This window comes from Ostrinia nubilalis, chromosome Z (genome assembly GCF_963855985.1).
Source record: "Ostrinia nubilalis chromosome Z, ilOstNubi1.1, whole genome shotgun sequence".
Classification (NCBI taxonomy): Eukaryota; Metazoa; Arthropoda; class Insecta; order Lepidoptera; family Crambidae; genus Ostrinia; species Ostrinia nubilalis.
In genome coordinates this window covers 8,471,307-8,486,431 of record NC_087119.1, presented here as the reverse complement: position 1 = coordinate 8,486,431, position 15,125 = coordinate 8,471,307, and the positions used below count along the sequence as shown (strand labels likewise).

At 35.4% G+C, this 15,125-nt stretch overlaps 1 protein-coding gene across 2 annotated transcripts in view; it reads left to right on the top strand.

Moving 5' to 3' along the window:
• The window catches only part of LOC135086842 (carnitine O-palmitoyltransferase 1, liver isoform), a 28,238-nt gene extending 16,628 nt beyond the window's left edge, over window positions 1-11,610 (top strand). For both annotated transcript variants that reach the window (XM_063981649.1, XM_063981650.1), the window contains exons 14-17: window positions 904-1,109; window positions 2,954-3,152; window positions 6,460-6,620; window positions 10,083-11,610. In XM_063981649.1, the coding sequence (XP_063837719.1) occupies window positions 904-1,109; window positions 2,954-3,152; window positions 6,460-6,620; window positions 10,083-10,184 (668 nt within the window). In that variant the 3' untranslated portion in view covers window positions 10,185-11,610. The remainder of the gene's footprint in view (window positions 1-903; window positions 1,110-2,953; window positions 3,153-6,459; window positions 6,621-10,082) is intronic.
• Window positions 11,611-15,125: the final 3,515 nt, after the last annotated feature.

The window sequence follows — 15,125 nt, the reverse complement described above, 5'->3', positions numbered from 1 at the left end:
AGAAGTTGAAGAAACAGACATCATAGCGCAACAAGCGTTATACAGATACAAATCTTTGCATGTGTTAATCACCTCAACTCTTATTGCGCGACATACACTAATTTGTTTTTTTTTTTTTTGTAATTCATTATTGCATTTTTAAGAATGGGCTTGTTCTAAGTCCGCCTGGCTAGCTACCACCATCTTACCTAAGTCTGTCGCCATAACAACAATGTTAACAGCATTATTGTGTTCCGGCAGTTAGAGTAGGCGCACACCGTTGATTTTTAGTTTACCGATAGTTGTGCCCGATTTTAAATTGTATGAAGAATCGGCCAAATCGAATCGGCGTAGTGTGCGCACTCCCATACATGCCCATACTGATCAACTGCTCGACTAAACTATCGGCCGACGAAAAATCATTATCAAAAATCGCCTACTTTTAGAGGTAAGATAGCCAGTTCCTCCGTGGTTGAAGATTCCGGGTGAAGCTCGCTTCCACCTTTAGGTCTGATCGTCACTTACCATCAGGTGAGATACAGGCCAAGAGCTTCCTCGTTGTGGATAAAAAAAAAGATTTTGTTGTAGAAAGAAAAAGTTAAAACTTAAAACTAAAAAGCTGTAAGACTAAGGCTGAGTTGCACCATCGTACTTTAACTTTGACAAACGTCAAAAATTTGTCAAGTTTCATACAAAAAGCACCGGTTATCGTTATAGTTACCGTCAAAGTTAGTTGGTGCAACTCAGCCTAAGTACTATAAAAATACCTGTTTGTATTAATATTATAAAGAGCTGTGGTTTTCTGAAGCTCATATTTTGATTACTCTGTGTGTGTGAATTTCTAATGCAACAGAGTTTCGAACTCAGCGCATTAGTTGGCATCTCTATATCTATGCTTAATGGTCATTATTATGTCTCATGCAGGATTCATGAAGAAGTGCCGCGTGTCCCCCGACGCGTTCATCCAGCTGGTACTCCAGCTGTCGTACTACAGAGACGCGGGCCGGTTCTGCCTCACGTACGAGGCGTCGATGACCCGTATGTTCCGCGAGGGCCGCACCGAGACCGTCCGGCCCTGCACCATCGAGAGCTCCGCCTGGGTCAAAGCTATGGTCGACCCTAACGTGTCGGTGAGTTCACTACACCACTACATTTTTATCACCGAAAAATTTTTAACAGGTTATGTAGAAATGTGTGAAAAATATAAAGTAAAAAAAAAAATTTTTTTTTCATTAAGTTAATTTTTTTAGTAAATTTTCTTTAGTCCCTATTTTACGCGTCACAGCTGGGGCATTCCGCTGCTCGCTAGAGTAGTCGTACGCGCTCGCACATTGTCCCGATATGTCTGTCTCGCTCACGCCTAGACCACGCTTCCAGTGTTATTATTACTTACTTAGCTAACTTAGACCATTTTCATGCAACATTTCAAGTAATTTTGAGTTCTAATAAGTGTTACTTTATCTTACGTAAATAGTGCTAGCGACGCGTGTGTCCATAAACTACCAATTTTGGGAGGAAATTTTGAGTAACTTTATTTAACTTTTTTTTGGCATAAATAGGATCGGTATCAATAACTCATTACCCAGGTTTTTTTTTTCGATGATAAAAAATTTGTGGTGTATATCAGCCAAGCTAACTAATGCTTCAACCTCATAGGCCAGTGACAGGTCCCGCGACCCATAACAATTCACGCGACCTGTCATTGGCCTATGATCGCGCCACGCGTTGGTGTGGTTGAAGGTTAGCTACACCAGTAAATAAATAAATAAATCCTTGGACAGTTTACACTGTGCCTCTAGTCTATGTAGTACTATTTATGGGTACTAGCCAACGGATATAAACATACTTAAATACTTTTTTTAGTAGTTACTTTTTCTTGCTAAATTTAATTTATTGTCCGTGGTGCATAATCTTTTTCTTAAAGGTTTTAAACCTTTGTTTGTCACCTGTCATCCGCTTTGCGATGGAGGGAAGTCGAACCTTAATTTCGAACTCCTCCTATGTTCTTCTGATTAATTTCGTTGCGGGTCCAATGACAGTTTAACTTTCCCCCGGGACAAACTTGACCTTCATTGGTTGGGTTTTTGTGGCGGTCAAGCTGTAGATCCTGGCTACACAGGAGTTGCAGTGGTGGGAACGAGAGGTGGGAATAGTCACGTTAGTTACTTTTGCCTCGATGTCATTTATCGATAGATACACCGACATGTAATAAATTTTACATGCAATTACGGGTGAATATAGATTTTGCACGATAAGCATAACATTAATTTGTTATCTAAAACCATCGACAACATTTACCTAATCATTAGCCATAGTATAAACGAAAGTGTTGTATTCCGTTGTTACATTAAAAATAGGGGTTTGGTAAACCTTTGAAATAGGAGAACCTATTCCTTTTTGAAGTCGGTTAAAAAGTCACATTATTTTGACTTCTAGTCATAAGAATTAGAACTGTTCCTAAACGTAACTTGTTAATGTTCACATAATTCAACTACTGCAATATGTGAAACTGTTATGTGACAATCATAGAGATCTAGAGAGGAGAGATGCCAACCAATGCGCTGAGTTCGAAACCCAGAGTCGCGTTAGAAATTAATCAAAATAAAAACAATACTTCGTGAAGAGTGTGTGTCATGCATACATTGCATTCAGTGCGACTATTCGTTCGCATACCAGGTTGCAAGTAATGTACGTAGAGCACCACTACATACGCAGTGACGTGCGATTCTGTTAGTTTGAATGTCCTCATTATCCACTGCGGTATCATTTTTAAACGCTCAAATAATTAGTTCTACGCAAGCAATGTAAACTATTTACACATAATTATGACGTCAACTGCATGGGACATTGCAGTCACGAGCAATGTGTTCTGTTTTTGGGCATATTGCTGCGACACTGGCCCCGCCCCTTTTCACATCTCCTTTTAGCTTATGTGATCTGCGGTGAAAATATAGATGTGCTTTTTTAACTTCAGGTGGAGGAGCGTATGGATCTGTTCGTGAAAGCCAGCCAGCGCCACCAGCTCGGCTACCAGGATGCCATGTCAGGCCGCGGCATCGACCGCCACCTGTTCTGCCTGTACGTCGTCTCCAAGTACTTGGAGCTGGAGTCGCCCTTCCTGCAGGAGGTGTTCAACGAGCCCTGGCGACTGTCCACCAGCCAGACACCACACGGTAAGGATCTTAGCAGATGAGTAGTGGATTTTGCACGGAAAGCAAATTGATTGAAGCATTTTTGGGTTTAAAGGAGCACTTCTTATCGAAGTGCTTCAAAAGTGCACTTTTTTATACTTATTGTCTAGCTAGCGCATATCTGAGTCAGTCAGTAAGTAAGGTATGGAAACGGCCATTGGCGTATCTATACAGTGTGAGTCACGTTAAAGTGTACATATGAAAATAGATGAAACTAGACCTATTTTTATCGACAAAAAAGAGGTCTAAATTTTTTTGAGATTTTTTTTTAATTTTTTGTAGAATTTTTTTTCTTCCAGTTACTTATTGTAAAGAAAACGTAATAACTTTTAAACTAAGCGGTATATCCTGATAAAATAAAAACAGTAATAATGCTTAATAACAGGTGATACTAAAAAATACATAAAATACACAAAAAATGCCAACAAATAAAAAAAAATATACTTTTTGAAAAAAAAAAAACTTTTAAATTCGTGTTTTTTTGGTTATTTGAAAAATTTCTCCAAAAAATGCCCCTATAATCGGTGGTTTTTATTGCTTTGTATTATTCTCTATCGTATTACCTTCGTAAAACCAAAAATCGAATGTCTCTATCCCTATCACAACGTTTGCAATGATCGTTTGAACTAAGCCTCTCCGGGCGCGCCATTCAACGCTTCGTTAACAACGAAACTGAAAATGGCTCTAGACTTGTAATTTTGATAAAGACAAGTTAGATTTCAAATAAAAACAAAAGATTTCGAAGTAAAATAAGCATTTTAGTTAAAATTAAAATTGTCTCTACCTGTAGCGGAGAATAATGTTGTGGTAGGCCTTTGTTCAAACGATCATAGCAAATGTTGTGATAGGGATAGAGACATGCGATTTTTGGTTTTACAAAGATAATACGATAGAGAATAATACAAAGTAATAAAAACCACCTGTTATAGGGGCATTTTTTGGAGAAATTTATCAAATAACCAAAAAAACACGAATTTAAAAGCAGATTTTTTTCAAAAAGTATAATTTTTTTTTATTTGTTGGCATTTTTTGTGTATTTTATGTATTTTTTTAGTATCACCTGTTATTTAGCATTATTACTGTTTTTATTTTATCAGGATATACCGCTTAGATTAAAAGTTATTACGTTTTCTTTACAATAAGTAACTGGAAGAAAAAAAATTCTACAAAAAATTAAAAAAAAATCTCAAAAAAATTTAGACCTCTTTCTTGTCGATAAAAATAGGTCTAGTTTCATCTATTTTCATATGTACACTTTAACGTGACTCACACTGTATATCTATATCATTGGTTATTTTTCACGGGGGGTTTGGCCCCTGACATACCATGTCCGATGGAAACGCGAGAGTGGTGCGATTGTATTTTAGCTATACAGGGTGGAATTCGCAATGCCACCTGAGCCCCGATTACGGTAATTTTTAACGTCTCCAATCCAGACACGCTTCTCGATTCTGCGATACGATTGGTCGTTCAACAGCGTACGTCAGCTGTTTTGACCAATTGTATCGCAGAATCGATGAAGCGCGTCTGGATTGGAAACGTTAAAAGTTACCGTAATCGGGGCTCTGGAGGGAAAGTACTCATAATACTGTAGATAAAAAAAAATACAGAAAAAGCATTCCCTTATTTTTTTAAATAAATAGAACAGAAATCAAAGATTTTCAAAAATTTGCTTGCCACACCCGGAATCGAACCGATTAAAATCTATTAAAACTTACACCCTGTATTTTTTACCTATTAGCAGCAGTATTAAGAGTACCTACTTTCCCTCCAGGTTGCATTACAAAATTCCATCCTATATACGAGTAAAGTTTCGGATGTAGGCAGTTTAAATTGTTTTTTGTATAGCATTATAGTAGAGACATCAGCCTGATTTACCTTTATAATGCCTATCTTCTAATCTGTAAGCCTACATCCTGGGGTGGACATAAATATTGGCCATGCTATCAATTAATAATACAATTTAATGGTATTTTTATTTATAATAATTACGACTAGACGATAAATTAGTTATTAATCCTTTCTAAGTCCAGGAACTTGTTTTATCTTTAATCAAAAATTTAGATTGTGATACCACTCTATCTTGCATTTTTAATTTACCTATTGTAATTCTGATAATAATGGACACCCATCAATTTACCGGTCGATATAATTAGCACCGTCTTATCCAACAGTTAGAATGTGCGTAAGCTGAACCATTCGCGATTTCTTACTAACTACCTACATAAGTCAAGTATTTTAATTAAAAAGGATCTATTTAATTAAATAGTGCGTTTTAAGCTTAACGTGACACTACTACGCGTAATAATGTAATAAGTAGCATCAATCAAACCGTCGGAATTAGGCTCATATTATTGTAGTAAGTTCCATGATAATAAATGCACGGTTGTCGTTATAAGAAAACGATTGACTTTTACAAACAAATGCATTTACAGACAAAAGTATGTCAAGATCTCAAGCGATAGCAATGTTCTTAATAGGTATCTGTGTCAATAGCATTACACAAAACGTATAAATTACTTACTTACGTAATATACGTATTTGTCTTATCACGAGGTATAAAAAAACATTAAATAAGTTACGGAGTGGACTGTTGCATCTGTATATTGTAGTTCATAGAAGCATGGCATTGTGTGTATGTTTAATATTTGATTCAGAATCGATTTACTTACTCTAGCTAATAGATGTTTATGGAATATTAATAATATTATTTAATTGAAACACATCTTTTGTCCGCGTGAATATCCCCCGCGAACCCCCCTTTAAAAACCGAGATAAAAACAACCCTCTATTTCTCCTTAGCAAATAATTACCTAAAGTTTTCCCCATTAATGACTTACCTATTGGTGTAACCCGTATTAATATCCGTGATAAAACCACACAGACAGACGCCACGGAAAACTTTGTTTTTCGGTTGAATTTTGATAATGTAGCATAGTGTTCTAATGGTGAGAGATTATTTTTAAATTGGTCCATTAGTTTAGTTACAAACATGCAATATACAAATCTATTCTCTTTATAATATTAGTATGTTAGGACACATTCAGAGGTACATTGCAACTTTTTGCTATACAATTACAAACGCGATTCAGTTGCTGTGCAGCATCGATACAGCCCCTAAACATCTACCTTTACCACCTTTACACACACGCGATACTAAAACTTAGATACAATCGCGATGCATTCGCGCGACTGTAAAACCACGTGATTGTATGCGCTGGAAAAAGTGGCAACATGTAAGCTCCCGTGTAGTAGTGATAATAAACATAGTGATAATTTTGTGTGGCAGGTCAAACCAGCCTGCTGGACCTGAAGAAACACCCCAAGTGCATGAGCGCGGGGGGCGGCTTCGGCCCGGTGGCCGACGACGGCTACGGGGTGTCTTACATCATCGTCGGCGAGGACACGCTCTTCTTCCACGTCTCTAGCAAGAGGAGCTGCCCTATCACGGTACGTGTTCCCTTGATCCTATAGAAATAGACCCATTACACGTCCACGTGAATTCTTAAAAAATCAAAATGTAAAATTTAGTCTACTCGTTACATATTAAATTAGTTTTTACAAATCAGCAAACGCTCCTAAAGGGCCCTTTTATGTCTCATTATTTTTTGCTTGTAGTTATAACAGGTAATGTTATAAGAATAAGAAAATCTTTATTCAGCATAACAATGTGGCGGACAAAACAAGTTATAGTATTAGTATTAATTATTATAACTTGTAGTTATACAAGTTGCCGATTTCTGTCCTATTTTTTGTGTGATTATTTGTCTGTATATCAAAATCGTTTGTTTCCCTAATATAAATAAATAAATAGACATGATTATCATAAAAAATATGCTGAACAGGCGCCCGCTTAGCAAAAATCGCGATGTTGTGCTGTTGATGAGACTAACCTGCAATAAAAGAATAAAACAACAGGCAATATCTCGCGCACGACATAATGTTCCTTTTACTGCTTTTACTACATACACCAAATTATGGATTATATAATTTGGCCGGTTATCCGTTATATGAAAGTAATTTAACTTTCCATTTGTATCATAGTGATAGAAACATGTATTTTTTGCAAAATTTAAATCGCTTTCACATTTTCCAGTATACCTTTAACCCTAATGCTTTGAAATAGTAAGAAGGCTGCTGAGACAAAAGCATTTTCTCAGCCTTTTCATCGAGGGTTTACAATAATAATATATTGATGCGTGCTAACTTCTAACTTAAAAGATAAAATGGGATTGTTCATACTAAGATACTACTTTAAAAACATAATGATTGCTAAAGAGGCTTATGCCCGTTTTCACCATCATTCCCTAATTTTAAGTGACCCCTATGAAAAGAAAATTCCAGGTGTTACCATATGGGTAACTTAAAAATTAGGGATTGAAAACGGGCGTTAATCGCCGGTATGTCACTTGATTTTAGCATTAAGCTATTTACAAAATATAATTTACATAATATAAAACAAACTGCACTGTAATCCTCAATACATACTCAATAGTATGTATTGAGCAACTAACGCTGACGCTTGTTTTATTTGAATAAAAACAGTGTTTTTCGCAGATAGTATATTTATTTTTTATGGCTATAGATGCTGTAATAAACTAATACTTGTCCGTATGTTTAAGAAAAATATTGAAAAACAATCATTTGTTTAGCTTTCAGTGGATAGAGCAGTAAGTTTAACCAATCTAATTTTAATTTCAAATTAACCATTATGTTTCAAATTTTATTTATGTTACACAGTTCAATGGAATCTGGTTGTTTGTACGATGATAGGGGAATAATCGAGACATTCGTAAAGTTGAAGATTAAGGCCGAGATGCACCACCTAACTATAACAGTAACTATGACAGTGCCGGATTAAGCCAGCGCGGGGCCTGTAGCAAATTTCTATCAAGGGGCCCTTGGTTTGCTTTAGGTTCTCAAGTTTAGGGTATTAAATAAAACGGCACTCCGGTTTTTGATCCACGTTACTGAAAATGTCTTCCAAAACTTGACAAAACCACATAAAAGTGCCTTCGTAGCATCAGCTCGGGCTGACCACGACCTAGTGTCCGATAAACGTTTTAAAATCGGAATTTTTGAGGTAGAATCTTTAAGTGCGTTCGTAAGACGACCCCATCGATAGGTAGAAGCTGAAAAAAATGTATAGAGGTTTTCAATGAAATCGAAGAAAAGTAATGCTTCTGTACAGCAGTCTGCAGCGCACTTAGCAACCAAATTTAATGAGTGTGCAAGACAGGGAATATATTCGGCGTACTTATTTATATTTATAGCCTGACCAGGAACATAAAAACCCTGGCATAGAGGCGCGTCAATTGCATTTCATAGTGCAACAATGAGTACAGTCGTCGTACCTATGTTAAATTAATAGGCTAACTTTATATATCAGGATTCAGGATTACGGGCTAATTTGATATTTTCATAAATTAACGAAAAAATATTATTATAGGTAACCTGGTTTACATAAATTAAATGAAAACATCAATCGAGCTAGTAGGATTTATTTTATTATTCATCAATAATCAAATTCAGAACTTGAATATTCAACTGCAATGTCTGCTCATGAACGCTTAAAACTCGGTACTTCTTTCCCAATTCCATAAAATTCAATACTTAGAAAGTGACAAAAAACTTTAAAATAGGTAGTTGAAACAAACAACAGCTAATTTTCATAGTGTACTATACGATAAACATGTCAGTCAATTTGACACCCTTGTCGGAAAAATTATTCAATGAAAATATTGTCCGAACCCTTAGTATTTCTCTTCGACAAATACTTTAACACATTGTGAACCACTTTTCTTTCACGACTATTAAAAGATTTTAGCAATTTAATTCACAAAATCAATTGCGCGCATTTAAAATAAAGTTTGACAGCAATAGACTGACATGCAAGGTGACATGTCAATGAAGTTTTCAGTTACTGTTGCCATTAAAAGAAATGAGTACCATTAGTTTTCCGCAACATGGCGAGGGTTTTTATGTTCCTGGTCGGGCTATACTTCCTTAATTCGGGCTTGTAAGCCAATGTATTTCCCACTCATGTTACTGGCATTATCCCATGACAATCTTTGATATCAATGCCAGTCTCACTTAAGAAATCTAGTAAACTTTAAGCGAGTTGTTCAGCAGTATGACCTTGAACTTAACAAATTCTACTGGTCCAGATGGCAGAAAATAGCGCACTATCAGAGTCAGCTGGTCTACATGCGATATATCTGGAGTAGAATCCAATGAATGAAACTGAGTAGTATTTGCATCTCTTAATTTCGCAAATAATTTGATCCAGTATGCTTGATGCAATTAGATGAATAAATTCCTTACAAGTTGTTTTTGATAAATATGACGTACACACGGCCACACTGTTAACTACTTATCCATGTCCGTTTTTGCTCTCGCTCTATCAAATGGTACAATGGACATGACTGGCAATGGGCAGTTAACACTGTTGCCGATAGTACGTCCCTTTTCTTTATTAGCATAAATTTTGTATATGTTGAGCCATAAAAGCGTCAAATTGGGCTATTAAGTAATTCTAGCAAGCCTAAATAATTTCCATTGTGAGGTGAACCAACAATTTCGTCACTACCCCGAAACGCAAGCCCTCGTTCTGCAAGATATTTTACGCTCCTATCCACAGATGAGACAGGCTCCTATCTAAATTAATATTTTTTTATTTCGGTCAGATGTAGGCGTTGGAGCGCGGGGCCCCCAAATTCGCGGGGCCCGTAGAATTTGCTACTCTTGCTACGTGGCTAATCCGGCACTGAACTATGACGAAAACCGGTGTATTTTGTATGGAGTTTGACAGACTTTTAACTTTTGTCAAAGTTAAAGTAAGATGGTGCAACCCAGCCTTAGAAACTTTTCTGATATTTTAATGTTATCCGTTTTCATTTGTTTCACTTTCAGAGCTCTTCCAACTTCGTGCAACAAATCGAACGCTCCCTGAAAGATGTCCAAGACCTCTTCAATGAATTTAAGAAACTCAAAAATGGTGTTAACAGCAAATAAGTGTAGGTAATAATCTATCATAATTTACTATTTCATTTGTTCTAGAATAAATTACCTTTGTTGTTGTTGTAATAATTTTGAAGTTTTATATTCTATATAGATTATGATTAATAAGTAGGTTTAAGCGAAAACTCAAAGTATTCTTTGTTGACGCCTTTTACATTTGTATGTCGTAAAATGATAGTAAATAAATGCAGATTTTGTGAACTACAAAACTGCTGATGAGTAATATTATCATGATTAGCTTTTCAGGATTAATTGATAGTTAAATCACGCGACATCAACGCCAGGGCTATTATCATGATTGAGAAAACGATGTTTTTAAAATTTAATAAATTTCGTAACAGACAATTTAACTCATTAGTTAATGCAATTAATTTTAATGAATATTGCTATACAGGGTGCAGAAGTAGTTTCAACTTTCAACTGAATGTCGTCGAAAACTAGTTTTTTTTTTGCTTATTTTATCATTGTATTGAATTGTACTCAATTCCAGTACCTATGTAAACATACCCATATGTCTTATAAAGTGCTTTCTTATTAATTTCTTACTTCCTTCTATGTCGGATATCGCCACGGGGTAGCATTGTTACTAAGCCACATTAAGAACAAATATTTATAAAGATATTTCATATGAGTCAATAAGTTTGTATACTTATATACCTTCCGCCAAACTGCAATCGGTTGTATGTATATATTTACTCCTAAGCTTTGTGAGATGTCATCCTTACGATATAAGGCAGCTACCTCTTTACCCGTCCTAGCGTCTTGTAGAGAACGTATGTATCACTCAAACTTTCTTCTAATAACCTCTTGTTTACTTATACCCGTTGGGAAGTAAAATTACTAGCACCTAAGAATAGAAACAAACTCATTGGTTTAGGCGCTGCTTTTCTACTCGTTACTGTAGTATAGTAATTAGGTGATTTTATTAATTATTTTATTATTCTACATTGCTTTTCAATGCATTTGGATACTTGTAATCATATTTGCAATCCACAAAATATGTATGTATATTTTAATTTTTATAATTGAAAGTTTTTATTCTACTAATTATACCACAGAATCATAAAGTGTAAGTACATAATTATACAAATGAATAATATACAAATATTTATTTTTATTCAATACATACTCTGAATATTCTGTCCATTAGGTATATTTAAGCAATTAGTTAAATTATGAGTTATAAGAGTTCACGATGAGTGTGGTTTAGTGCATTTTGTTATGATTTCTCATACACCGTCTAAGTGCCTTCTATTACCAAGTGGAAGAGGGCCAACTCGATACCAACTACACCATAACCCACCCATAATGAACATTCTACGTAGCGTATCTAAAATAATAATAATAATTTTTGGAGTTTTGTGTTAAGCTACTTACAAATTTTTATCGATCTATTGTAAATAAAAATATTTTAACGTGATACATTGTTTTATTAGAACCTCAACTTTACTACTATAAAGAAAATGTTTATCGTTTTCGTCTTTGTACAGAATTTCAAAACCATTTATAATTTAAAAAATAACGTAAAAATCTTAATCATTAACAACAGTAGGTAATTTGCACTTAGAAGTTAGAGGAATTCTCAACAGGTAGGTGCATCAAGACAAGAATAGCCTAAATCACACTGTCACGGTGTTGTCAGCACAAAAAAAATAATTTTGTTATTCGAGTATCATAAACTTAGCTTTTAGGCCCTTCAGTATTTTGTGTAGCGCAAAAATTAACATGACATTAACATTAACCCAATATTCGTTGTTGTATATTAATGTAGCATCTAAGTATTTTGTCTTTCTAACTGGTAACATTAGTTAACACGTAAATCTAGATTCCAGGTCCATAAAACATATAAAAAAAAATAGGGGTAAATCAATACATTCAAACCAATCGCAAGGCGCCTTGGCTTTGATTGGTATCCCGGGCCCCGGGAGTCTATCTGAAATTAAAAATCAATACCTAGTAAAATCTGGGAGCCTCGCATAGACCTAACGGAGCTGGCAGAGTGATCGCGCATTTTGATAGCTAACTATTCAAATCCAGTAAAAATTCATGAAAAGTGCTGAAATATCATCTCAAAATCATTAGTTCAGTCGGTTTATATCCACCATTACAAAATGTATATTAAGCATTTTTTCCAAAAACCTCCACTTCCACGATTCGCAGAACAAAAACGTCGGTCATCATCCAGGTGAGTACCTGATAATTTAATGGAACCTAAAAATTAGTCACTTTTATTCGAAACGCTATCCAGACAAAGCTGTTATTAATACGAGTTAACCCTGGTGGGAAATCTACACTAATACGAGTTGGTACCTCTATAAAAAAGGAAAAGATTTTATTGTTTGAAATATTATTTCACCATAGAATCCCACGTTGTTTTTAATGAACATAGGCGGTACGATATCCGCCGGGCCAGAGGTGGAATTGTGTAAAGCAATCGTTATAATTTGACAGTTCATAACGTACGATTATTCTGTCAAACGCTTTGTTTAACTGACTTTATCGTACGTTATGAACTGTCAAATTATAACGATTGCTTTACACAATTCCACCTCTGATAGTTATTAATAAGGATTAATTTTAAAGTCAGTCAAAAGACAATGGGCTGGCCAGGAGACGGGTCCTGAAGGTAGGTTTAAAAAATAAATCAATTTTAGTTTATTCCTCATAGTATGTAAGAATTCAAAGTAGATCAATAATATCAAAAGCCATAAAGACAGCGACGTCTGCCTCTCTGATTTTTCTTGCTCTTACTTATTTTCTTTTATTTGACACATCCATCTTTCCCATTTCTATCGTGGTGATATTTATTTCCACGTGTAAATCCAACAGGTAGGTGCATCATTATAGATGGGCACGTTCGAGAAAATTGTGCTTAGTCACTTCATAAATGTTGCCAGCTCGAAATAATCAAAAGTATTTTATGAGTAATTTAAACTGGTTAATTTTTTCACCTTTCAATATTAGGGTAAGACTTAAAGCCCCTGTATTTTGTATCAGTGAAAGAATAGCAGCATAACGTAATACCGAATTAGGGTTTAAGATTATAAAACAATCTTCTTTTTTTCGCTTGCAATATTTTCTCAAACCGATTGCGCAGGTTCGAACTCCCTAGTTGCTCCCTAGTTTGATTGCGCATGTCCGCCCTCCTTAGCTCTCATTGCCTGGAGTTAAAAATCAATACTAGAAAATCTGGGAGCCTAGACAGACCTGTGAGCCAGACATCTTGGAGCTGCAGTGCGGTCGAGCAATCTGATAGCTATTCGATACCAGCAAGATAAAAAGTGCTAATACTCTCCTGCAAAATGATTTCCAATCGCCTGCATCAAATGGTACATCCCTCAAACTACAGGTAAGTGCAGTAGATAATTCCTCGAATTAAATTAGAAGTTAGAACGTAGTAGGGGGTAAAATCTGAGTGACTCTGAAGTGATTTTGGAGCTAGAAAATATATTTATACAAGTGAATAACTAATCAAAACCAGTATTAATTTTAAATGTGGGTAGTTTATGATTATGTAGGTAATAAGGTAGTTTTTTATTTAACGATTATTTATGCCAATGATCGATTACGATTGATGTAAGGAGATCGAAATTATGAAGGCAAAATCATTTTGTTCAAATTAATAATATTACCTACACCCTGTTTTGTTACGTTGACAATTAGGTACCTAATATTAGTATGACACGAAGATAAACTACATAGCGGCCCGCTCCAGCTTCACACGGTTTATTTACGACATTTACATTACAAACCTCAAAATTTATCAGTGTTTCTCTACTATTATTTTGTATTATTACGTATGAACTTTCCTCTTGAATCGCTATTAAAAAACACATCATCAAATCCGTTGTTTAAAGATTTAAGCTATCTCGTACATTGAGTAGGTACCTGTGTACTTTAAGGGTAAATAAAGGATATTACCGCGCACATCGGAGCAGCCTGCAATGCAGTAAGTACTTATCGATTAACGGACGGCGCATGCGAGAAACTTGGAGGTCGATGTAGGTTGAGGACACCTGTCTGGTCTAGACTTTGTCCTTTGCAGCCTTTTTCAGAATTATGTGTATTTTTTGCTGAAAGTGAACAGATTAATGTGGAACCTGAAAGTGTGGCACATAGTGAAGTTGAAGTTGAATAAATGCTTGTAGGTTTGTACTTACTGTATTTAGTTACGATTGTTAGAATTGATAAATACTTACAGGTGGTTCATATTTCACCCCGCAACACACACTAGGGGAAATCCAGAAAATATTATCAGATAATAAAGAGTTTCGTGAGTTTTCATACTTTTACCCTAACCCTGAGCAAACGAAATCGGCGGTGACCTGGACCTATAGTTTTCAGTTCATTACACAATAATTTTTAGAAAAAATAGTAAGGTACGAGTACCTACTTGATTTTAACCATTACATTGGCTAGTTAGGTTACAACAGGTAATTTACTTAGCTTTTAAGACGTGTTAAATTAAGCAATTGTTAAGTATGTATCTAAGCGAAGCGAGCGCGAAAGCTCGTGCCTATAATGTACCTACATACTGAGCATGAGTGATAGCTATCACTCATGATCACATCCAAAAACAAACTGCATGGACTGAACTCCTCATAGCTCTCCCTTTTTGCCCAGATTAATTTTGTTTTAATTTCTGGATTAATGAAACGAGAAAGTTACATAAACACGAAGCAAAGCGAGACTCATAATATTTCGTAGGTGTTTCAAATGCAAGCAAAGCGAGAGTATTTTCAAAATGAAATAATGTTAAACAGATTTTCATACTTACTTAACTAATTTTCGTTGATAAACCGCAGACTGAAGGCACCACAAAAAAAAGCATTGAGCTACTGAGTTCAGCACTTGCTTTGTTTAACACAAACAAACACCACCATTAGACTTAAAAACGGTCATGATCATGATATTCAGTTCATTTGATTTAGACTC